This window comes from Centroberyx affinis, unplaced genomic scaffold, assembly GCF_046629955.1.
Source record: "Centroberyx affinis isolate AG114_WGS23_722 - 3 ecotype Tasmania unplaced genomic scaffold, CSIRO-AGI_Caff_v1 ptg005051l_1, whole genome shotgun sequence".
In the NCBI taxonomy this organism is placed as follows: Eukaryota; Metazoa; Chordata; class Actinopteri; order Beryciformes; family Berycidae; genus Centroberyx; species Centroberyx affinis.
In genome coordinates, this window is record NW_027282491.1 from 16,511 (window position 1) to 42,082 (window position 25,572).

Here is a 25,572-nt window from a genome sequence, read left to right on the forward strand (position 1 = left end):
CCGACTTGCTGACATAGCTGACTGGCTGAACTGTCTGAAGAGATCTGTGATGAAGGTGATGGTTTGGTATCAGTGTTGTTATTTGTTTCTGTTGGACCCTAGAAATATCAGTGCTGCCAGAGAAACGGGGAGACAGAGGAGGAAAATAAGGGGAGAAATATACAGCATATAAAACTATTCTCGCAAGAATGAAGCTCAAGAACGTCTTGAACTCAGCATGACTGACCTAATGTGGGTGGTGAAATGTTTTTGACAGTGCTCATACCCTTTCCTAAGTATGGGAAGTGCATTTTCAATGTTCGCTAAAATGCAACAGTGGAGGTTGTGTCCTCTTGGGGCAATTACAAGTTCCTTCGCCGTTCATTTCAAAATGGACTTATATGGTTTTGTCAGACGGCTTTGATTGTTTTGGCTTCCTGTGCTATCCTTTGTCTGAGATAAGAAGTATTAGGTTGTAAGACTCTGAGTGGTCCAGTGTTGTGGTCAGGAAAGGCAGCACTACTGTCTACCCATCCGTTTGTCTGGTGTTGTTGAGATACCAGCATTTTGACTTAGATACCAGTGCTAAGTTTAAAGAGTAACTGAACCCCAAACCCAAATCTGTGCTGAAGCCAAAGATGCTCTATACACACAAGATGACGCATTACAAGCTGCGCCAATGGTATGAAATGGTATACACTTCCTGTCTCCTAAGTGGACATGGTCACCTCTCCCCCCCCCCATCCCCCCTATGTATTTATATTTTCTTTTGCTAACATCAGCTAACAGCCATATTTAGCATTACGAAAATTAGTTAGCTAGGGCGTTCGCGAACGTTAGTTGACGTTAAATTTTAACACAGTTTGGCTAACGTTATCTCGCGAGATAATCAGATATCAGGTCCCAGATCTCGCGAGAGTGTGTTGCTGAGACAGAGACAGGTCTCCAACAAAGTTAATTTTCTCCTGATTTGTCTGTCTGAAAAATGCCATTTTAGTGTCAGAATGTTCGGAAGATACGTGGCTTGTGAAAGATGGGTCCAATATTTACTTCGGTGACTATGGGGCGAAAGAATCGGTCATAATCTGTGTTCACGTTCACTTCTCCCATTGGAGGGAACAGACTCAGGACCTGGCGCTAGTCTCCTAAAGGGGCGGGGCAGTGGAGAAACCCATGTGACACAGATACAGGAAATGACTCGCAGTTGCACCGTCTCGTTTCTAAACCGTCTTTGGTGAAGCCTGACATCTAATGGTGAAAAGTAGGGTACTGCACTGGCCATCTGTTATTGGCTGGTCTTGGTGCCAGGTGATGTCACCCTCTATAGAGTACAACAGGTGGTAGCAGTATTACAATTTCAGTTAGACTACTCCCTCCCATCTCTCTCTCTCTCTGCATGCGTCCTCTCCTGCTCACATCATTCTCTCCCCTCATTGATGGCTGAGGCCAGCTGCTCTCCTCTTCCTGTTCTGTAATGGAAAATTGAGACAATTTAAAAGCTGGGCTGTCCAAAGTGTGGGCCGAGTGAAAAGATTCTTTATTTTTATTAAATCTAGTAATATCTGAAAAGCAATTTAGAGCTTGTATTATGATGATGTAACACACAGGAAGTTATTTATTTGTGATGGTCAGTGTGCAGTGGCATTGCATTTGGCCGAAAGCCTCTTATGTAGCAAGAGTGAAACTGAAATTGCGTGGTGTTTCCTTGTTGTATTCAAGTTAAAAGCTCATACCGTATTTCCTCTAATATTGGCCCGGGCCTTTATTTACCTCAACTGCAGAGGGTTCCAGGCCTTTATTGGAAGCAGTCTTATATTAGAGACAGGCCTTTATTTCTAATTCCCTCTGTTTGATAAGTATATTTGCTCATATTTTAGTACGAAGCCTCCTTGTTTTCTGATCTGCTTCTGTTGGGGTTTGTTAGGTAGCCGTTTTTTTGTTACTGCAATGCATTAACGATAATTACGGTAATCGACGACGGCACGCTCCAGAGACTTCCGCCGGCCGAGCCATCTTGTGGCATACTGCCATCTTGTGGCACTTGTACGTTACTACAAACTACAGTTACATTATATAACAGGCACCAGGAGTTTACCAGTCTCCACTGTTGGTTTTTCCTTTGTTTTTTTCCCCGGCCTGTATTTGGGGCCGGCACGGAAGGATACCTCCAAGATTAGAGAATGCAAGATATTTTTCTTCACTCTCAATGGCCTAGCTGCATTTTCTTTTCCAAGATCTCCTAAATGCACCCAGCTGCCAGATGAGATCTGTATACTACCTTGTGTGGCACCAACAAGGCGGCTTTATACCTCTAGATCACTGATTCTCAACCTTTGTCATATCAAGGACCCATAATTTAGTCCACATTGGGGCCGCATACCCCCATTTGATGAGATCGGACCCAAATCTGAGAATATTTTTATTGTTCGATATGATTTTGTCCAGAACTCCATGACTATCTGTATTGTAGGTAGAGAGATAACAGTGAAACTATAACCAAAGTAGTCATTGTTCTTCCTTCTCTAATAGTGTTAGCTTCTTGTAAACTAATTAATGGTGAAGTTTAACACTTCATCAATTGGCTGGGGACCCCCTGGAACCCCCTCAAGGATGCCCAGTGGTCCCTGGACCCCACGTTGAGGACCGCTGCTCCAGATGGGTCAGCACTGTAGTTGAGAAGAGAGATGCCCTTGAGGAATATTTCTGTACTGTGTTGATAGTTTTTGTCTGTTTCTACTGCAAACTATTTAGTAGGTGTATTATGAACTTAGAGAGACATATCAACTATGACTTATACACTTTAGCTAGAAAACAGTCAATCACTCCCTCTTAAGGACTGGAAAGGTAATGACTTACATTGACGGCCGTTACACGTACATAGTTTATTTACCAGTAGAGATTGTAAATTCCACTTGCTCCACTCTTGATAAGGTTTTATATAGGAATAAATCTCATAAAATAGAAAAATGGCAACAATACTGGATCAATCCACATAAGTGTCCAATCATTAATTAAGTAAAAGACAGCTCATACAAAATTCTATGTCAGTGTTATCCTTGTAATAATGTCACTTCAAAATATATTACATGGAAATGTAATCTGTAGCTTCTGTACCATGAAACATATTTTGTAATTGTATTTACAGTCAAGTGCTCTGGACGAATGGGAAAATATTTTGGAATGGCACAAATTTTTGAATGGCACATATTTAATGCCTTTAAATTTGATCATTTTGCATGCCAAAAAAAGTATTCAGTATTGCATTTAGACATTTATATGAAACTAAAACTCTCCATTGAAACTATTATTGGGTTAGCAGCTCTCAATAAAGCTCTTGAATTTATTTTCTGGCCGAATCCTTCTCATGTACTGTGTTTTTTAAGATTGAATTTAGTAAATTCAATCAATCAATCAATGAATCTAAGGCAAGATGACCCACCCCACCTACTCAGTGGTAGTGGAAACTCTGGGATACATTTGGGCCTTAATTCATTTACAAAAATAGATTTCAACAAAATGAGCAATTGTGCAAAGAAAATAAAGAATCATTGTAGGTTTTACTGACTGTTTTTATGTAGCTGTGGTCAGGGAGGAACCTCCATAATATCGCCAGTAGACCACATAACTGGCCGTTATCCGATATGTAATGAAAGGCCAATATCGGGCTGATATATCCTCAAACCAATACATTGGTCAAACCCTAGTCTGACCTAGCATTTCTTCTACTCTAACTCAGTGGTTCTCAACATGGGGTCCGGGGACCACCAGGGGTCCTTGATACGTATAGTCATGGAATTCTAGACAAAATCATATCTGACAATAAAATGATCTTAGATTCTGAGAGACAAAATCTCATCAAATGGGGGTCCGTGGCCCTAATGTGGACTAAATAAGCGGTCCTTAATATGAGAAAGTTTGAGAATCACTGCTCTAACTTACCTGCTGTGTCCTCTCCCTTCTCCCACATTTCTCTCTTCACCAGGAGGTGTCCACGTTGTTCCATTCTAACTTATCTTTTTTGGCCCCTCCCTGCCCCCCCACCTCCTTTTTTTTTTCCTCCTCCTGTCCAGATCTATCCCAGTGCCAGCAGCGGTCCAGCCTGCTCCACTTGGCAGCCAGTCGCGGCCTGAGCAGAGTGGCGTCGTTTCTCCTGCAGCAGCCGGGAGGGAGGGAGGCGCTGAGGCTCACCGACGCTCGGGGACAGACTCCAGCCTGTCTGGCAAAGACAAAGGGACACCAGCAGGTGTCAGAGCTCTTCACAGAGTGAGTACTTGATATTAGGGTTCCACTGATATGGGTCAAACTGATGAACCAGTTGTTTTTTCCCCCAGTATTGAATATCTTTTCAGGGTTAAAAAGGCTCTGAAACAGCATTTATTACTAGCATTTATTTATTCGTGGGATGCTAAAACTCTCTATTGAAACCCCATACTATTGAAATTATTTTAGGTGGGTTAGCAGCTATTTTAAGTTAGGGTGAGGCAGGCTTCATTGCAGGTTTTACAGACCGTTGAGGAATTTTTATTCCTTATTATTATTATTTTATCAAAATCGCAATATGGCCTACTGCAATTTTCAAATCGCAGGAGGCGCAATATTTGTTAAAGGCGAAATGTCTGTCAAAATACCATTTTAAATGAAATATTGTAGTGCAGCAGAGATGTCCTGGCATACACATCATATTCTACAGACTTAAGAAATCTATTCTACATATCTTTTTCAATGAAAATGAGAATAGTGATGTAAAAATGATCATTCCCTCTAATATCGCAAATCATATCACAATTGCAATATCAGTCAAAATAATTGCAATTCGATCTTTTTTCAAAATTGTTCAGCCCTAGCTTCAAGGAGAAAGTTTGTTCTCAAACAACTAGATTAGAGGTGGTACCATAAAAAATGAAGGCGACACTATTCAAAACCGTCATTTTATTAGAGTTCTAAATTAAAACTAGAAAAGGCAAAATTTTCTGAAGAAAATTTAAGTGTGCTTGCTGTCCTAGCAACAGTCCCTTTGACTTGGTGTTTGTATGCACTAGGTAGTAGGGCTGAACGATTTTGAAAAAATATCTAATTGCGATTATTTTGACTGATATTGCAATTGCGATATGATTTGTGATATTAGAGGGAATGATCATCATTATTCTCATTTTCATTGAAAAACGTATTAAAATGATTATGGTGTGATTTTTTGCGGGGATCTGTACCAAACAAAGTTTTGGTAATGTTTTCTTAAGTCTGTAGAATATGATGTGTAGGCCAGGACATCTCTGCAGCACCACAATATTACATTTAAAATGCTATTTTGACACATTTCACCTTTAACAAATATTGCGCCTCCTGCGATTTGAAAATTGCAGTAGGCCACATTGCGATTTCGATAAAAGTTTGATTAATTGTTCAGCCCTACTAGGTAGTGGTAGTAGTTGCAGTAGAACTAGTAGTAGTGATAGAAGTGGTAGCAGTAGTAGTACACGTAGTAGTAGTAGTAGTAGTACTAGCCTAGTAGTAGTAGTCTAGTAATAGTAGTAGCAATAGTAGTAGTAGAACTGTTCCCCCTCCATATACATATTAAAAGGAAAACTTAGAAATTCTGGCAACATTTAAACCAATCAGATCAGCAATCATTAAAATATCAAGCCCTTCTCTGCAACCAGCAGTGATTCCCATTCCCTGAACCAGCTGGTATCAGACCTCAGCAGCATGTCAACACCAAGACACACACCAACACACACCTAGAGACCAACACACACCAAGAGACCAACACACACCTAGAGACCAACACACACCAAGAGACCAAAACACACCAAAATTTGCAATTTACCTACCTTCTCTTTTCTCAAGATCTATATTAAACGAAATGTAATAGTATAATGATGTGTGGAAATGTGAAAATGCAGGGAGGGGGGGGGTTTGTCATGTGTGTGAATGCTTTTCATACTCGCTACTTGCATAGTAGGCCTACCATGTAAACTACCCTGACATTCCATTCTCATGCACTTGCAGCATAGCGCCTGAATGGCGGATTGTTAAAGGGAGCTGTGTTTATGTCAATTAGAGTTACATCATATTACATCATCAACAGCCTGACAACCAAATGATGTGCTGTCAAAATGTCAGCTGTGTTTAACTGTATAGGTGACGATATAATGAGCAACTCTTCGCGACTATTAATGCTTGTCTGTCTTATGGGAATGTGAGCAGAGTGCATTTGTGCCGATGTGGTGATGTTGAAATACTGATACACACACACACACACACACACTCACACCCCTCACCACAACACTACAAGTAATACACTCAAAACATGCGTCTAACTTTGTTTGGACATTACACTGCAACGGTAAAGTTTCACCATCTGCCATATTTGTTTATTTGATAAATATTCAAACAATATTGAGGAAGTACTAAGCTAAGATGGCACTTTATTAATCCCCTTGGGGAAAATCAGGAGGAAATACACAGAGGAAACTACACAGTGGAAATGTATTATTATATGCAGTCAATAGTCTATGCATTGGGACATTGCACTAATGTTGGTCTAACTTTTTTTTTATTTTTTATTGTTGACACATCTACAGTGTAATGTAGATTTCATATCAAAACATCGCGGGGGAGGGGGGATGGTGGATGGTGGATGGTGGAAAATATTTGGGTCAAACACATTATTTGTGCTTTGCCAAATATGATATTCGGATTTGGGAGCATCTCTACCACCTGCCCTCTTGATATTGTCACTACAAACTCACAGCACCTAGACTCTTATCTGCCTACTGTATTTCCTCTAATATTGGCCCGGGCCTTTATTTACCTCAACTGCAGAGGGTACCAGGCCTTTATTGGAAGCAGGCTTATATTAGAGACAGGCCTTTATTTCTAATTCCCTCTGTTTGCTAAGTATATTTGCTCATATTTTAGTATGAAGCCTCCTTGTTTTCTGATCTGCTTCTGTTGGGGTTCGTTAGGTAGCCGTTTTTTTGTTACCGCAACGCATTACCGATAATTACGGTAATCGACGACGGCACGCTCCAGAGACTTCCGCCGGCTGAGCCATCTTGTTGCATACTGCCATCTTGTGGCACTTGCACGTTACTACAAACTACAGTTACATTATATGACAGGCACCAGGAGTTTACCGGTGTCCACCGTTGTTTTTTCCTTTGTTTTTTTTCCCGGCCTGTATTTGGGGCCGGCCTTTATTTGTTCGTGTCGACCACGGCCCCGGCCATTATCGGAGACCCGGCTTTTAATTGACTACCGGCCACTATTAGAGGAAATACGGTAATATAAGATCCAGTGTCTCAATAGGTAGTTCTTCCACGTAGTCCTAAGATACAACCTGTGGGGTCCCACAAGGTTCTATTTTAAGCCCCATCCTATTCTCCTTATACACGCTCCTCCTTGGTCATATTATCCACCAGCATAATGTGCTGGTGGACATCCAGCATTACCTCCCTTGAAAGCCCAGCAACCCTAACTGTCTTGAGAGTCTGCATAGTTGCAGTATGTATGTTCAAGAATGTCCTTCAACTTGATGACAGTAAATCTGAAATTGTTCTTTTTGATCGCCTAGATCCTCAGAATTTGATCCCCTTCTAATGTGAAACCCGTAGTGAAGAACCTAGGGGTGTTTCTTGATTCCATGTTAACTTCTGACGAACAGGTTGAAAGGGTTGTGCAGTCATGCTTTCTGCAAAGAAGAATTCTCGCATAAATTGCTCCCTTACTCCCTAACTCCCTTTACTCCTGCCTCACACAACTCTCTGCAGCCTGCAGCCTATCCAGAATAATGCGACAATGGTTGTATCTGGTGTCAAATGTAGAGATCATATCATATTTTTGGCTTTCTTACCTCATTGTACATGTTATTGTCCGTTTTTATTGTTTTGTCTCGGCAGCTATTGCATGCTCAGCTGTCCTGGTGGGGTCTTTGAATTGGCCCACCCAAGGATTCTTCCGTTTTTTTTTTTAATCTAATAAATCTTTCCTGGGAGTTTGGGACTTTGGGTTTTTTCCCTTGTGTTTTATTTTGTCGCCTACTGTATTGCGTCACTTTGTTTTGTAGATGGATAGATCTAGTTAGGCTTGTTTTATGTAAAGTCCTTTGAGGCAGGCTTGTGATGAAGGGCTGTATAAATAAACTTGACTTGACTTGAAGGCCAAGTTGTCGGTATAGGAAAGGGCTTAGAGAAAGAAAAAAAAAACATGGAGCTGATAGTCGACCAGCTCCAGAGCTGAAGTACAAATCTCTGTTCCCCCATGAAACATGAAACCTCTATTTGGTGCTGGGCTGCATTTTAACCCCCTGCGACCAGACTAGTCATGTACTCTGTGTATGATGACCCAACGGCATAGTGGTAGTTGATGAGGTTATATAAGGCAGAGGGGACATGAGTTTACCCATCTGCAAAGGCAGATGGGTAAACTGCAGTGGTGATGTGGTATGTGAAGGGTATATTCTCAGTATAGCTGCATATACACTCAAAAAAGATCCGGAACTGAATCAACGTTACTTTCTAAGCTTTTTGTACCGTATAGTATTATTAAAGAAATGATCAGACTGATCATTTGACATTAGGGTACTGAACTGGTCTTCTGCTATTGGCTGGTCTTTGAGCACAAAGTCCAGCCAATAGCAGAAGCCCAGTGCAGTACCCTACTTTTCACCATTAGGTGTCAGGCTTCACCACACATTTGGGTTTGGGGTTTAGTTACTCTTCAATGAGATGGTGATTACAGCCCTCAAGGATACTGACTAATTCATGGTCCATTGTGCTGCTATCAGTGACTAGTCACAGGTCGATAGTATCACTCCCAGAGTATAGAGGTTGATTAGCTCTGTATAGATGATGTGCTTGTGTGTGTGTGGTTAGGACTTGGGTTTAGGGTTATAGTTAGATTAAGACGTTTAGGTTAGGGCAGCGATTCTCAACCTTTTTCATATCGAGAACCCCCAAATTTAGTCCACATTAGAGCCACGGACCCCCATTTGATGAGATTTTGTCTATTGAACCTAAATCTGATAATTTTTTTTGTCAGATATGATTTTGTCCAGAATTCCATGACTATCTGTATTGTAGGTAGAGAGATAACAGAGAAACCATGATCAAAACAGTCATTCTTCTACATTCTTTAGTTGTGTTAACTTCTTGTAAATATAATAAATAATGCAGAAGTTTAACAATTCATCAATTTCCTGGGGACCCCCTGGAACCCCCTAAAGGACCCCTGGTGGTCCCCGGACCCCACGTTGAGAACCACTGGGTTAGGGTAAGGGTTAAGCTTAGTTTAGGGTTAGGGAATGAATGTAGTCAATGGAAGGCCCTCCCAAGTAGAGTTATACAAATGTCTTTATGTGTGTGTTCTGAGGTGTGTGTGCTAATCTAATAGTGGAGATACTGAGTCATCTCATAGACTGAGGGGATTAGAGCCTCTTACCCTCCCTCTCCTTCCTCTTCCCCTCCTTTTCTTGTCTCACACTGATGACATCACAGGCACTGAGCCAGTCTCCTGTCGGTTTCCTTCACTGGGGGAAGAAAAAAAAAGGGGGGTGGGGAATTGTGAGGAAAGATAGATAAACCAGTCCTTCACAGTCACAACAATGCTGTTAGATATAGCTGTTATCCAAAAGAGAGAGACATTACACACAGGCAGAAAGAGGGCTGTTAGTCTTATTCATAGAGAGAGACCCTAAGGTGAAATCTGAATAATATAGAATTTTTAAGAGAAAATTTCCTCCAAAGATTTCCCAAATATATCAATAATTTGAAAGCAAGACCACAGCTCTTCAGATTTGGTCAAGTGTTTCAGAGAGTCTGGTGTTGCTCTATGCAAAGGTGATTTTGCGATCGGAAAAACGATCGGGCCAATTAGCGCCTTTGTGGGCGGGAAATTTGAATCGTGCGTGCAACATTTTTATTGGCATTTCAGCATAATAATATTTGTGGAAATCATTCCTTAACCGACATATTGTCTTTGCAAAGACAATATTTTTGTCAAAAACGACCGACATTCATGGTAAAGTTAGTAAATACGTCCAGTATCAGTGTAACTGAAAATAAGAGCGAAAATCAGAGTGACTGGAAACATCACTTGGAAGCAATGTCAGACTGAATAATGGAGTGGTAACGAAATGGCCATTCAGTCTGAATATCAGGCTACTGAAATGCCAAAATGTGGTGTAATAGGACAATTCATCCTACTTACATGCTAAAGTGTTAGCATGGGGCCTACTATCACTCAACATAGCGTATGCTAAAGTGTTAGTGGAGCCTACTATTACTCAACATAGTGTATGCTAAAGTGTTAGCATGGAACCTACTATCACTCAACATGGTGTAAGCTAAAGTGTTAGCACGGACCCTATCACTCAACATAGTGTATGTTAAGTGTTAGCATGGAGCACTGGAGCCAATGATCTACCGGGGACATGTGTATGATTTTGGTGTCTATGTTCTCATAAACGAACAGAGAAATTGACCAACAGGACAATCTATCATCTGACAGAAACTTGGTACATTTCTTCAATTGTGATTTAGTGTATGTTCATCACTGTGTTAATGACCGGTTTGACTATGAAGTCAAACCGGTTTAGAACAGACGTGGCTGGTCGGGGAGGTGTTTGTGTACGTGTGAGTGAGTGAGAAAACGTCTGTACAGTGCACAGTATAAGAGCCAACTACCGATGGGATGTGGCTCTTTTGTTTGTGTTCCTTTTTGACAGTTGCTAATTCAGGTGGAAGTACTTGACAAACCGCAGGTGTGTACCAGAGAACTACACTACCAGCATTGTGTTGTGGCATGCTGGGAAAAATGAGTTTCAGTTCATTTGATTGGCAGCTCAGTTGATCCTAGCTTAGGGTGTGGGCGGATTTGAGGAGGGCGTGGTTAGAAAGTCTGGATGAGTGATGTGATGTCATCCACCACAACAGGGTGTGGGCGTGTGTGTGTGTGTGTGTGTGTGTCAGACTTGTTTGTGTGTGTGTGTGTTGTATGCTTGCCAGGGTTTGTCTCTCGTCCATTCCAGCATACAGGTTAGTTTCTATATTTGGGTTTTACGGGGAATTTTTTTAATCTCGGCTTCTTCTTTTTGATCCTAATAAGCCACTCCTGCTTCTGCTTTAGCTGCTGGGCATTCAGCAAACAAGTAAGAACATTCACAATTCGAGATTTTTATTAAATTAGACTCACTGGCAGTGTTCAGAGACAGCAGTGATCATTGACTCACAAGGCAAACGGGTGAGAAAATGTTTTAAGATGAGCTTTTTTGAACTGTTTCGTACATATGTTGCCACTTCTTTAAGAGGTCAAGTGTGTGTGTTTGAGATGAACTATTACTACTAGTACTACTAGTACTACTAGTATTTCAGATTTTTTTTTCTACAATATGCGTGCATGTTTGTAAGGAGGTGAGATATAAGGATGTGTGTCTGTTTGTGACAAAGACAGGAGAGCTACAGCCCTATGGAGTGGTGCGTGTGTGTGTATGTGTGTCTTAAAATGTGCTTGTACATGTTGAGTGTTTGAATCCGTGTCTTTGTGTGTGTGTGTGTGTGTGTGTGTCCTACAGTTTCAGTGTTTCTCAGACTAGGCGTGCGTTTGTCTCATCGCAGGTATGAGACGTCATCCCCAGATCTCCGAGCGGAGCCGGTGGACCGGCCGCACCTTTACCCAGGAGGCCGAGCGTTTCAGCACCACCCGAGTCTCGGTACCTACACCCTAACGCTCCCTGGCCACCAGGAGAGTGTGGGAGGAGGAGAGACAGAGAGCAGCAGAAGCCGCTGCTTACAGGAAGAGGTGAAAGAGCTAAGAGGACTCATTCAGCTTCACAGAAGCAAGAAGGTAAGCTGGAACCTACCTAAGTCTCTATGCTTTACAGGGCTCAAAATGTTGAACTCTATGATAAGTATAACACATTAGGAGTAATAATACAATATATTAACACTGAAACAAAACTGAAGAATTAATGCTAGATCCCCCCCCCCCCCAAGAATAGCATGATGTTTCAATTGGGCCACGCCCACAAAGTGCAGTACAAGTGATATGCCCCACTCTATCTCTATGGGCAAAACAAACAAATTTACATTTTCTGTGGTTGCTTTTTGTGTGTTCTGCTAATTTATGTGAAATGTATCTGGTGTAAATAAGTAAGGGATAATGCCCGACGAGGTGTCCATTATCCCGCTTATACCATGGTCACTTGCCAAAGAAAAAAAAATTAAGACCATTAATTTATATTTTCATGCGTTTTGTAATCAAAATCAAAAAAGTTTTTCACAAGCCATAACTCAGTTTCCCTGGTAACACCTGAGGGTTTGACTAATACCTGGAACAATCATTACCATCCCATAAGGTTCTTATGCAATGGAAACGTTGTTCACTGCTCCAGTAAATAGGACGAACCTTAGATAGGACTTGGCAGCAGGAGATATTTCTAGGTCCGCTCAGCTCATAGAACCCTTTGGCTCAGCTATGAGCCAGAAAGCTAACGTTATGCTAGCAACATTCAAAGTCAATAACAAACAGTAATTTGACAGTATGTTTAACAACATGATTAGCTAGATATCCAGCCATGTCATTGTCCCCAAATCAATATCAAGATTTTCATGAACAAATGAACTGAGTAAACGGAGGCTTTGACTGCATCCCTGTTGCTATGGTTACTCATTTTAGATACAGGCTGATACTATGTAGCCAGCGCATGAAATTAGAACGGTGAACAGACAGTTTTCTTGGAACTCCTTAGTAGGTGTCCATTATCAGGAATTAATGGACACCCTGCAGCCAATCAGAATCGAGTATTCACCCAGACCATGGTATAATTTGTAGTTACCTTTTCACAGTTATCAAGGAACTGCATTATCATTATAATGGCTTTTTTTCTGGAAGTCACAAAATGCTAACAAGCTAGCAAACTTCCGCGCAAACGTCCGTTCAAGAGAGGCATCATGCTAGCATTTTTGAGACTTAAATAAAAAAACATTTTAATTGCTGTTGTTCGACAGCCATGAAAAGGTAACGTATCACACAGAAAAGGTAAACAAAGAAAGTGTTGATTTACAATTTTGCTCATAGAAATTGAATAGAGTTTTGCATTTGTAGCGCACTTTGTAGGTGTGGCCTTTTTGCCGCGTTATCGCCATTCTTATCTAAGCAGCTATCTCGAGAAGTTAGCCCTCTAGCTAACCAGTAGCAACAATAAGTGGCTCATAACAGTTGCATCATTACTGAATATGTTCGCTAGATTAGAAAAATGTTCACGTTTTCTAATTCATTATTTTGTTATTGGTCAATGTTAGCCTTTGTTTTATGGCTAAAGCCTCCGTGCAGCTTGTAGAGAGAATGTCAGGCCAAATTATGTTCAAAAATCTGGCAGTTTATTTCTGCCTTGCTCATCGACAGAAAACATACATTGGAAATATCACAGGAGACTTTTTCACTAACTGGTAGGGTGTTCTGATAAATTCGGCATGTATATAATCCTCCAAATAGCTTACATTTTAACGCAGGGGAAGGGTGTTACTCACATTTATTCTGGGTTTTTTTAGTGAAATTTTCAATCGTGTCATTCTTCATTTTAAGTCCAGTGGATTTTGTTTTTAGATTTTTTTTTTTGGACAGATAACGGAGTTACTGTTGTGGGGAAGACATAATTTTCCAGCAGCCGGTTGAAGAATCTTTGTTTACATATCTATAGTTGGTACACTCAAAAATACTAATTCTCATTCTAAAAAACTAAAAATTCTGAGGTATGGGTTTAAGATTTTATGTAAACCTTATTTAATTAAATGGATGCTTAGTTAATTAAGGTGTATCTTTTTAAATGGTGCAAGTCAACAGTGATCATTTCCGTGATTCGGTGTGATCTTGTTGACGCGTGACTGTGTCCTTGGCAGAATGTACCCTATTGTGTAATACATAGCTGTTAATGTAGCCAAGTTATGCCCATAAATGATAGACAAGAAAACCTCCAAATGAATTGTGTTATTATTTTGTTAATGCTCAAATGGTTAGTCTTGTACTTTCCCCCGCCTGGAGTCACTTAAACAGCTGTTGCCCTATTCATAGCATTCTAACAAGGTTCCATGGATTTGTATTACACAGCTGTAAACACTGCTTGTGGTTTGGCTGTGGAGTAGCCCTTTAGACAGTCCATTAATAACTGTAATGAATGTGGTTAGTGGACAGGGTGACTGTAAATTAAATGGGACCTGTCGATTAGAAGACAATAACAACTGATAACTTTTTGCTGATCTTGGAGTAGATCTGCAGCTGCACTATTTAAGCAGACTGGAGTTTTAGTTCTACAAACATTTCTCAGCGGCAGAGCTGCTCTGGACGCAGAAATCACCTTATTGGTTGAGTTAAATCTCACTGGCCCGGAGGCAAAGAAACACAAACCTTCTGGCTAAACACACTGTTGTCAACTTGGCAAATTCGCTGCTAGATTTTAGCATCTTTTCAGACCCCGTTGGCGACTTAATCTTTCAGTGAGTAGCGACAAATCTAAGGACTTTTTTTCAACTTCAGAAATACATTTTAACGTGTTGACTCACCAGTAACAAATCGGTACAGCTGATGCTCCTTCAGTAAGAGCAGGAGGAGAGCAGGATTGGTCTAGTAAATGCATTCATGTGCAAAATAGCATTGGTGTCATCTGAGGACTTCTAAGGACTTTCCTTAGGAGAGATTTGGCAACTAATATTATGAAGCCCAGCACTCTTGCTAATAACTGATAAAATACAGCCTAGCCATATTAAATGGTTAACTAGTTGGCCAAGTTCAAACTAGCCATAGCTACAACTTACAGTAGTTGGCTAGCCTGCTGATCTTCCAAGATGGTGACTGCTACGTTTATGAATGAATTAAAAATGAAGTCATTGCCATTTATATTTTCTTATATGATTTTGATTGTATTTTGACTTTCTTCTTCTGGTTCTTTGGCTCCGCCCATAAAGTTGAACTAATTTTTCTGCCTCTAGAGCAGCTCTGCCTCAGAGAAATATTTAACTAAACTTCCAATCTGCTCCATTTAATATGCAATCACCGTATCCACTAAGTAATTGTAATTCATTTTGTTCAGCAGCTGTAATCTCAAGGGTTATAACCCTTGATTATTGGCTGTCATGGCAGTCACCTGCCATGTAGATTACTAACACCTAATGTTGATAACCAGTGTTGGGGGAAATTACTTTCTAACTACTTAGTTACTTTACTGGCCCTAAATAGTAACTAGTTACTTTACTTTATGTTAGTCTCACTAGAGTACTTTCAAGTTACCCACTTAAAAACATGCCTTTAAAATATGTCTTCTGGTGATGTCCTCACTCTTACTGTATAGAAATCATCACTGAGTACACACTCTATTGTTACCTAAAGCAGTGGTTCTCAACGTGGGGTCCGGGGACCACCAGGGGTCCGTGAGGGGGTTCCAGGGGGTTCCCCAGCAAATTGATGAATTGTTAAACTTCACCATTATTTCATTTACAAAAAGTTAACACAATTAGAGAATGTAGAAGAATGACTGTTTTGATCATAGTTTCACTGTTATCTCCCTGCCTATAATACAGATAGTCATGGAATTCTGGACAAAATCATATCAATAGCAATAAAAAACATTCTCAGATTTGGGTCAGAGAGGCAAAATCTCATCAAATGGGGGTCTGTGGCCCTAATGTGGACTGAATTAGAGGTCCTTGATATAAAAAAGGTAGAGAATCACTGCTATAGATAATGCACCAATCAGATAAGCCGAAAAATTGGCTTACAGTCATTTTGTAATATGTAGAAAATGTATGGTCATTTTCTAATATAATATACATACATTGCCCTTGAGAATGCTGGTGGAGATTTTTGTCCAGAGAGGATTGTAATGAATAATTTCATTAACTCTGACACCAAAATAAATCATTATGTCCAGATAAATAGGATACTAGGGCTGGGCTATAATTCAATATTATCATTTATCGTCTTTCAGTGGAATCATATCGTGATGACATGAAGATATTTTGATATCGTGACACACATTTCTGCTGTCTGAATTGATGATGACAGGCAAATTTTACTTAAAAACTCTGGTAACACTTTATAATAACCATCATTAATAAATGGTAAATTGATAGTTAATTAAACTTTAGTTAATAGTTATTTTACTGTTAACAAACAATGAAATGATCATTAATAATGTTTACTAATTATTAGTAATGCTATAATTTATGTTATTTTATCAATAGTTTGTGTAATATAAAATCATTTGTTTATAAATGATATATTGTATCATAGCTGATAAGAGACGGTAAAAAGGGTAAAAAGCTGTGATACAATATATCATTTATAAACAAATGATTTTATATTACACAAACGAATGATAAAATAACATAAATTATAGCATTACTAATAATTAGTAAACATTATTAATGATCATTTCATTGTTTGTTAACAGTAAAATAACTATTAACCTAAGTTTAATTAACTATCAATTTACCATTTATTAATGGTATGGTATGGTAGGAATATTATTTGAAAATTTCTGTTGGAATCGATTCGATGAGATGAACATTAATTTGATTATTTAACGTGATTTTGCATACATGAACCATATCGTGATATATATTGATATCGAGAAAAATCCTTATGATTATCGTGATATTGATTTCAACCATATCGCCCAGCCCTATAGGATACCATTAATTTCCTTCCCAAATGACTTGTATAGTAATTGATACAGAGCATTGACGGATAATACTTGGAGAGACTACTTGGAGAGACATCTGCTAATAAGGGGGGGTTGTGTGATATCATTTTTTTCTATAACATGTTGGCTCTTGATTTCTCTTCTCTTCCTTCTTGCAGGGAAACTCAGATTTTGCCGCCTGCTGGGCGTGGCCTTGCTCTAATGGCCAACCGGAGAGCGAGGACGCCGCGGGTCCGGCCGCGGCAGCCGTAGAGAACCGTGGCAAAGCGGCGGAGGAACGAGGAAGTCCCCCCTCATTGGAGGACAGAAGGCAAGGGGAGGATTCCGCTGTTGTCAGTCACACATCCTGTACCAGAGGAAGTCTTTGTCACGGCCAGGAAGCAGGGGGAGAGCCGGAAGGTACCCCCGCTGCCAACTGGCATAGTGTTCGTAACAGAAAAAACAAAAAAAGAACTGCAAAAGCCAGAGCGCATGCGACAAAAACTCCAGGAAATAACAAAACGGCCGCAGAGGCTGTTGAAGGAACTGCGAGGAAACCCGCCAAGACAACAGGAAGCAGACCGGGGACAGAAGGGACCCCGTCACCCGTGAAACCGGCGTCTACGTTTGGCGAGGGGGGATCCGCAAGACATCCGAGCAGCCCTGGAAGAGAAGGGACTCCATTACCCATAAAGCCCCTGTCCGGGCCTGGCGGTGAGGGGAAGCGGGCTGGCAGCGGCACGGTCGCCTCGGTTACCACCACAGTAGAAAAACAGGAAGGAGCGAACAGGGAAGTTGACCTGGAGACGTGTGACAGAGAGGTAGAGAGAGAGACACTGACAGAGACAAAGCAAAGATACTCGGACTTAGCTTCTGGATCATTAACAGAAAAAACAGGTGAGTTTTTATTATATTGTCAAATGTAGCTGCACTATATTGACAGATTTATTGCTGAGTATTGAAAATTCATGTTGTAACATGGAATTTTTTCAGTGGTTCAAAAAATGCTCAAAATATTGGAGGGTACGGGAGTGGATGGGAATGTGATGCTAATGTTTAGAATTTTCTCAGTTTCGATAAAATGAAGTACTCCTTTACCTACAAGAAAAAAATCTGTTCCCTGTGATTTGGAAATAGGATTGTGAAATCAATATCAGTAATCAGTATGTTTTCAATTAATTGGGCAGTTCTAGTCAAAAAACTAAGTACAAGGACACTGTGCAACACTGTCTTTTTTGCTGGTGTTACTGCAGTAATATGTTTTAATATGGAGGCCAATAATGACTCAGAATGTTAGTCAGTTGTATTGCTTCATAATCACGTGTGATATATCCATATCACACTGGTGAAAAGCATTAGCTTTGGTTCACTTTCCCATTTCTGTTTCACTTTGGTGGTTAACGGCACTCAAGCTGTACATTACACCAAATACAACAGGCAGTAATTCAAATAGAACAAAATACAAAATAGAAATAAAAATACAGTAGTGTGCAAAAGTCTTAGGCACCCTAAATTTTTTATATACATTTCTTAGAAGTCTTTAGTGTGTCAGTAGACTGCTGTTTATTGTACATTTTTGATATTCAGAAACGTCTCATTTCATTAGTTTTGAAAGCATCTTCGCTTTATGGATATCTTTGACATATGCCTAAGACGTTTGCACAGTGCTGTATATAAAAAAATGACTTTCTTCTGTGGACTACAAACTTAATTTAATCATATCCTCCCTCTTCTTTCAGCAACCATGGGCCAGGAACAATCCCAGGACCCCCAGGACAGCCTGCCTTGCCCAGGGGAGCCTGGACAACCTGACTCCAGGGACCAGAGCCCTCAGCTTGGCCACAGGGGCAGCCCCAAGTCCCCGGGCTTGGAGGGGAAACCCCAGAGAGGCTGGCTCGGAACTGGAATCGGACTGGCCCCGCACGGGTCGGAAATAGTCCCTAACACAGTGTGGTATCGGGATGAAAAGGCAGACCAGAGTCCAAATGAGGGAGCCAGAATAGACTCGGGGGTAAAGGAGCAAGTCTCGCAGACAGTTTGGTATGACTATGACACAGCAGATGAGACAAAAAATGGACAGCTGGAGCAGGGAATGAGAGAGCATAAAGAACGTGTTCTGAGCTCGCCGCCAGCTTCTGGTCTTAGTCCTCCACAGCTGTTAGAGCAGGGTCTTAGTTTTTGTCAACTGTCATCAGCTCTTAGTCAGCCCCATTCCGTTGGAATACAGCCACTGCCGTCACGTGGGCCTGGTGCACAAAGACGGGAAGTACATAGATCACAGCAGGAGGAGGAAGTAGGGGAGGGGTGGAAGGAGGGAGCAGTGGAGGGAGGTGGAGAGGAGTTTGTTAACAGAGAGAAGTCTAACCGCGGAGAGAGCGGCGAAAGAGCAGAGGCCGAAGAGAGAGAGGACGAGAGGCGAGGCAGTGAAGAGAAAGGAGAGAAGGGCAGGAAGAAGAGGAGGAAAAAGAGGGGGAAGAGGGGGGGCGCGGAGGTCAAGCTCAGCTCTAGCTCCAGCACGGAGTCCCAGAACCAGATAGAGACACAGCCGCAAAGGGAGACAGTGGCAGAGCGAAACACGCAGTCAGAAACAGAAAGACAGTCGGACACGCAGGGAGAAGCCGAGGCTGAAACAGGAAGGGCTGACGTCCAGGCTCCTAGTGCTTCTGAGCCGGTCTGGGGAAAGGAAGCTGACGGGGGCACCATGCGTCTGCCCAGCCAGACAGAGGGCGAGGGCAGGGACTCTCACGGAACTGGCCGTGACGTTACAAGCCCAAATTCCGGTGATACCGCTCCAGAACTGAGTCAAACAGACCTCGGGAGAACAGAAATTCCAGAACTTACAGCTTTACAGCCGTTAGAAACAAAGGAGTTATCAGAGGACATAAGCATGGATTCTCATGGACCTGATGGTGACCTTACAAACCTGGATTCTAGTGGCATCGCATCAGAACTTAGTCAAACGGACATCAGAGAAACGGAAATTACTGAAGTTACAGCTTTGCAACTTTTAGAAACAAAGGAGCTGTCAGACCCGACAGAACTTGTGGAATCAGAGGGGCTGGTCCAACCTGTCCATCTCGGAACAACAGTGGACAATATGGAGTCTACCGAATTATTAGAAAATGAGGATTTTACTGTTGCTGTTGAAGCTATAGCGTCAGTGGACCTGACTGGTCTGGTGGAATCTAACGATCTAAAGGAACTTTCTAAAGGAAAGGAACCTCTCAAACATTTGGATCCTACCAAATCCACAGAGGATTCGGGTGTTCTGGAATTTCCTGAACAGAATGCACAACTTGTAGAATCTATGGACTCTACCAACCCAGTACAACCTATGGACTGTTTGGAGTCTATGGGATCTGTACAACCAGCAGAAGCTACGGGACTTACAGACCTTTTGGAAGCTAGCAGTCTGCTTTTTGAAGGTACAGCGGATGTGTCACCACTTCAAATACAGGAAGGAAGCGCCGAGACAACTGCGAGGGAATATTTAGAACACTGTTTGGCCTCGGAGTTCCTTGGAGAACAGCGGGCCGAGGAGAGGAGCGGCGAGGAAAAGCAAAAGGAGTCGAGAGAGGGTGAAGAGGAAAAGGGAGACGCTAAGAAAACGGAGGAGAGGCAATACAGGCATAGCGAAGAGCCGGTGGCCGCAAATCCTGAGAGCTGGGAGAGGGGGAGTGGAGAAAAAGAGGGGGAAGAAGAGATCGGGAGCGGGGAGAAACGAGAGAAACACATAGAGAAGGAGGAGAGGAGGGGAGTGCTTAGACGTAGCGAGGAGGATGGATGTGAGGAGTTTCCCCTCGCGGACGCAGAGGAAGGGCAGAGCTACACTGAAGAGCTAGCAGCCACAGCGGTAGCAGTTGTAACTGTAGCCATAGCATCGGCCATTGCCAACATAGAACTGAGCCAACGGCTAGCAAACACACAGTCCACTAGCAAAGAGCAAGAGCAAGACACCGAGGTACCAACTGAGACCGTAAACCAGCTTACAGAAGATTCATATACTCAAAAATCTACACTGATCAGAGAACACCATGCTAATCGTGAACTATTAGTTGAGTCACATAGAGTCACGACTGAACTGGACACCGAAGTACCAGCTGAGACAGAAAACCCACCCGCAGAACATTCGCACATTGAGTCTAAACAGTTTACTAGCAAAGAATCGTCAATAGAATCAGACGCTGTAGTAGACAAACCGCCATCAGAGAGAGAAAACCGACACACAGCACAGCCAAGTAGCAAAGAGCAGGCTAACCTCGACTTGTCAGACGCCATATGTATGACACAGCTTCGCGAGGAGGGAATCCAACTAGCGCGGGCCAACACAGAACCGTTACCAGAAGCAGACGACATAGTCGCGACCCAGGTAGACGGCCAAGGCCGCACGCAGACAGAGATCCAGCCGTGTCAAGATAGCCGACTCCCCTGCCCCGTTATAGACACGGGACAGCGTCCAGCGGCCTCTGACGTACCCCGCTCTCGCTCCAAGGAGAATCCCGGACTCGGAGAGCGTACCGGTCCCGGCTTTTTCTCCGAAGGTCGGCCTGTTTGCGAGGAAGAGAGCGAGACAGGAGAGGGCGACGGACACCCGGTAGATTCATATTTTCGAGAGATTGAAACGGATGACAATCACTCTTCAGTGTCTGTAACGGGTGCTCCGGGTGAGGAGGTAGGGGGTCAGACATGTGCGCAGGACGTTCTAGACTCGGAATGTAAGGCAGAGGGAAGAGAGAGCGGTGAGGAAGGTGTCACTGACGTGCCAAACTCAGACTCTCAGGCTACGGAGTCCAAAGGTGACCCGCACCCAGACGGCCGGGTCGAGAGGGCTCATGCCGATCCCTCTGTTCCCTCTGTGCCGCCTCTTTACGGGACTCCCCGCGACTCGCCCCCTACGGCGCGTTCAAATCTAGGATCGCGGAGTCTCGAAAGCAGCGGATCCCGGCCGTCCCCGGAGATGACCCTTCGGAGACCGGTAGTCGTCAACCCCGTCCCTACGGATAACGAGGGCGGTTCGTCCCGAGGCCCGGAGGGAGACTCGAACGCTCCGGATACAGTGGATGGATGGAGGGAGAGAGAGAGCAAGAGGCCAATCGGGGGAGAGGACGCGAGGAGAGAGACGATCACCCCACAGGACAGATCTCACACAGGTAAAGGACTCACCAATGAACTATCCTGTCCTATGCGTCTGAATAGTACTGATTTTGTTTTCTGACCGTTTGTGTTTTCGAGACATCATGGGTCCAAATCTGTCCCATCTTTCTTCTCTCTCTCTCTCTCCACTGTGTACCCCCTAATGAAGCCAAAATGCCATAAAACAAAAGTCCACACAGGGTCACTGACAATAATAACAGGACTCTGTATGGTTTCTATTGTGTCTGATATTTGCAACGCTTTTTTCATTTCCCCCTTGATAATTAAGAGTCTTTGATAGCCTAAGCTGCCTTGTCGCCATTGTTGTTCAGAATGAATAGAGGGAAGCCATGAGACACACCGGAATAATGTCGCTAACAGGGTAGGGACGTTGTGTGTGTGTGTGTGTGTGTGTGTGTCTGACAGTTGTTGATCCCCGCTCCACTGTTTGTATGGGGAACGGTATCCAGGCAACGTGATGACCTCATCAAGACTTACAGTGGACAGTGAAACTTGAGGCAGGCTGAGAAATGGTTGTTGCATGTGCGTGTGTGTGTGTGTGTGTGTGTGTGTGTGTGTGTGTGTGTGTGTGCATACGTCAGCATGAGTGAGTGTTTGAGTGTCCAGTCTACACGTGAGTGTGTGTGTGTGTGTCATCCATTGTGTGTATTTCTGCAAGTGTGTGTTGGTGTACGAGCAATGTGTGTGGGTGTGTGTTTCCTAACAGTACTTAACAGTACTTTTAATGCGACTCAGACTGTGTGTGACTATTAAATGTGTAAATGAACTAGAAAATGAATGAAAATAACCACAATATGTGTGTGTGTGTGCCTCTTATTTTGTCTTTTTTATTGATAGCAGGACAATGGTGCCAGATGCCTAGCCACATCATCATCTTCTAATAGACATGACGCATTGACTCTGACTGCTGTGTGTGTGTGTGTGTGTGTGTGTTGCCAGCTCTCTTTCCTTTTTCTCTTCTGTCACATCCTCCTCTATCTCCTCGCAGCCCCACCACGCCCTCCATCCTGACATGCTCAATACTTAGTGCTCACTTTATGTAATGGGAATCCTTAATAAACCAGCTACTGTTATTCAACACTTAAACTAAAAGAGATAACTCTTAAAGAGATATGTGTGATATCCAGAGTGACTCGAGTCAAAGAAGTCAAAACGAGTCTCGGTGTGAATTGCTTGGGACTTGACTCTGACTTGTACTCTGATGACTTGAAAAGGTTTCTAAAGTCTTGACTTGAGATCTTGTGTTTGTGTAAATGACTCAGATTGAAAGTGATGAGATTTGTTCCAGCAGACGACTGAATTTAAATTCTGTTTTCTGAATTTGTATGGAATGATTGAATTTACTGAAGTTGAAACTGATTCTAGAAATCAAAGTCATGATGCTCTTACCAAGTTTTTATCCTGTTAAAACCACATTGCATTGAAAAGTCCTAGATATTTAGTTTTCTTTAAGATATTACATTGATACTGGACTCTTGATTTGTTCTGACTTGACTTGCTGTTCTACATTTAGACTTGAGACTTGACATTAATGACATGGACTTGACTTGAATCTACATTTAGACTTGGGACTCGACTTGAGATTTGTGCCTCAAGACTTGAGACTGACTTGGGACTCGAGCAGAGTTGACTTGGTCACACCTCTGGTGATATCCAATGTATGTTGCATTTCTGTGTGTGCATAAAGCTTCCCAATGAGTTTTCCTGCCTCCAGTCTCTTAAACGATTTGTTTACTAGAGGTGCACTGCACTATTTGTAGTATCAGGGTCAGCGCCAATCCGTCCCTGATGTACCCGTAATCAGATTGGCAAATGAAGCCGTCCTGATATCCGTACTTTAAAGGAATAGTTCACCCAAAAATGAAAATTCTGTCATCATCTCCTCACCCTCATGCCAAATGAAACACAGGTGAAATTTGTTAGTCCATATAACACACAGGGAGGTTGCCAGCACAACTTGGTAGCAGCCTTCTCCAAAACAACTGAAGTCAATGGGGACCTGTTCTTTAGAGTTCCAAAACAAAAACAGCCAAACAATCACACTGTGAATAGAAAGACCTATACACCATTATTTGTTGCAAATCAATCAGCTGTAGTTCAGATTTGCACTAAATGATGGTGTAAATATACTGTAGGTCTTTTTGGAACTCTGAAGAACTGGTCCCCACTGACTTCAGTTGTTTTGGAGAAGGCTGCTATGGAGTTGTGCTGCAGCCTCCCTGTGTGTTATATGGACAAACTTCACCTGTGTTTCAACTGGCATGAGGGTGAGTAGATGATGACAGAATATTCATTTTTGGGTGAACTATTCCTTTAACGGCATGTGCTTTGATGCACTATAAAATGTTTCCAGCCATTGGTATAATTTCTGTAAAATTGGTATCGGTATGCCTCTCTACTAGCCTATCGACTTTGTAATAGTCACTAGTTGAAATGAAAATTTTCTGTTTGTCCATTTCCAAGGTGATAATGATATAAATTATACTTTGTCTATTACCTGTCTTTCACAAACAAGGAAACATGGGAAATGGGATTTTGACAGTTTGATGGTTTGCTTAATAGATTGCCAGGCAGGGTTGCCAAGTAGATGTGTGTAACCTGTTCTTTCAGATTGTTGTGTTCTCTTACATAAGATTATATTAAATTTATACATTATTACTTTGTGTGAGGGGAAAATGATAAATCTGGTTCACTTCCCAGACAAACGTGTCCAGTTCTCTCCCATCATACACTCAACAGTTTGTTTTCTTTGGTCTGAGCCATAGTGGAAAAGTTGACTTTGTTGCATTTTTGTATTTGGTTCATTTAGGTTCACACTGCCCAAATACAAGCGAACCAGGGCTTGAAAGCAAAACAAACCATACCACAGTTCTCTTGGAAGAGAACACGTTTTCAGGTGGCTTCATTTGGTGCCACCAAAGTTCAAATGGCATTGTTCTCACCTGGCCATACAAACCAGTAATGAGTAAATGCTCTGCATGAATTGTTAAATGGGCCAAATTCTAGACCAGTGATTCTCAACCTTTTTCATATCAAGGACCCCTAATTTAGTCCACATTAGGGCCACGGACCCCCATTTGATAAGATTTTGTCTCTCTGACCCAAATCTGAGAATATTTTTATTGTTAGATATGATTTTGTCCAGAATTCCATGATAACAGTGAAACTATGATCAAAACAGTCATTCTTCTACATTCCCTAATTGTGTTAACTTCTTGTAAATGAAATAATGCTGAAGTTTAACAATTCATCAATTTGCTGGGGACCACCTGGAACCCCCTCAAGGACCCCTGGTGGTCCCCGGACCCCAGGTTGAGAACCACTGTTCTAGACTAAAGTAGATAACCTCTGGGTTGGTTTGTATTATGCAACCAATTATGGCAATGCACTCCACCCTTGCAAGTGTCTGCCTGTTACTTGGAGGGTACTGGGTATGCCTTGCCCTTTCTTATTGGCCACTGGATATGGTGATGCACCAGCATGTTCTTGGCCAGACCTCTGGGTCACAGAGAAGCTTTCCACTCCACGCCCTAATGATTTCCACCAGAAGACCTGCTCATCCTCTGACTCATCAGAGCCCAAGGACTCATCATCAGTAGAGTAGAGTCTTCCTCGGAAGGCTCAAAGAGTCAAATTCTAATAAATTACAGCTTCAAACAAGTGAAAACTAGTGCTAGTGCTAGTTAGATGCTTGCCACCTGTGGGCTTAAAGGCGGGTTATGGTTTGTAAATTGAAACAGCACATAGCAATGTTTTCATAAAAATAT

At 42.2% G+C, this 25,572-nt stretch overlaps 1 protein-coding gene across 1 annotated transcript in view; it reads left to right on the forward strand.

Annotated features, from left to right (window-relative positions):
* LOC139666530 (uro-adherence factor A-like) overlaps positions 1-25,572 on the forward strand; it is a gene marked incomplete at its 3' end in the record, with an annotated part of 57,827 nt that overhangs the window by 13,571 nt on the left and 18,684 nt on the right. The window contains exons 6-9 of the mRNA XM_071545793.1: positions 4,050-4,242; positions 11,592-11,820; positions 16,831-17,548; positions 18,391-21,801. Coding sequence (XP_071401894.1) covers positions 4,050-4,242; positions 11,592-11,820; positions 16,831-17,548; positions 18,391-21,801 — 4,551 coding nt within the window. The remainder of the gene's footprint in view (positions 1-4,049; positions 4,243-11,591; positions 11,821-16,830; positions 17,549-18,390; positions 21,802-25,572) is intronic.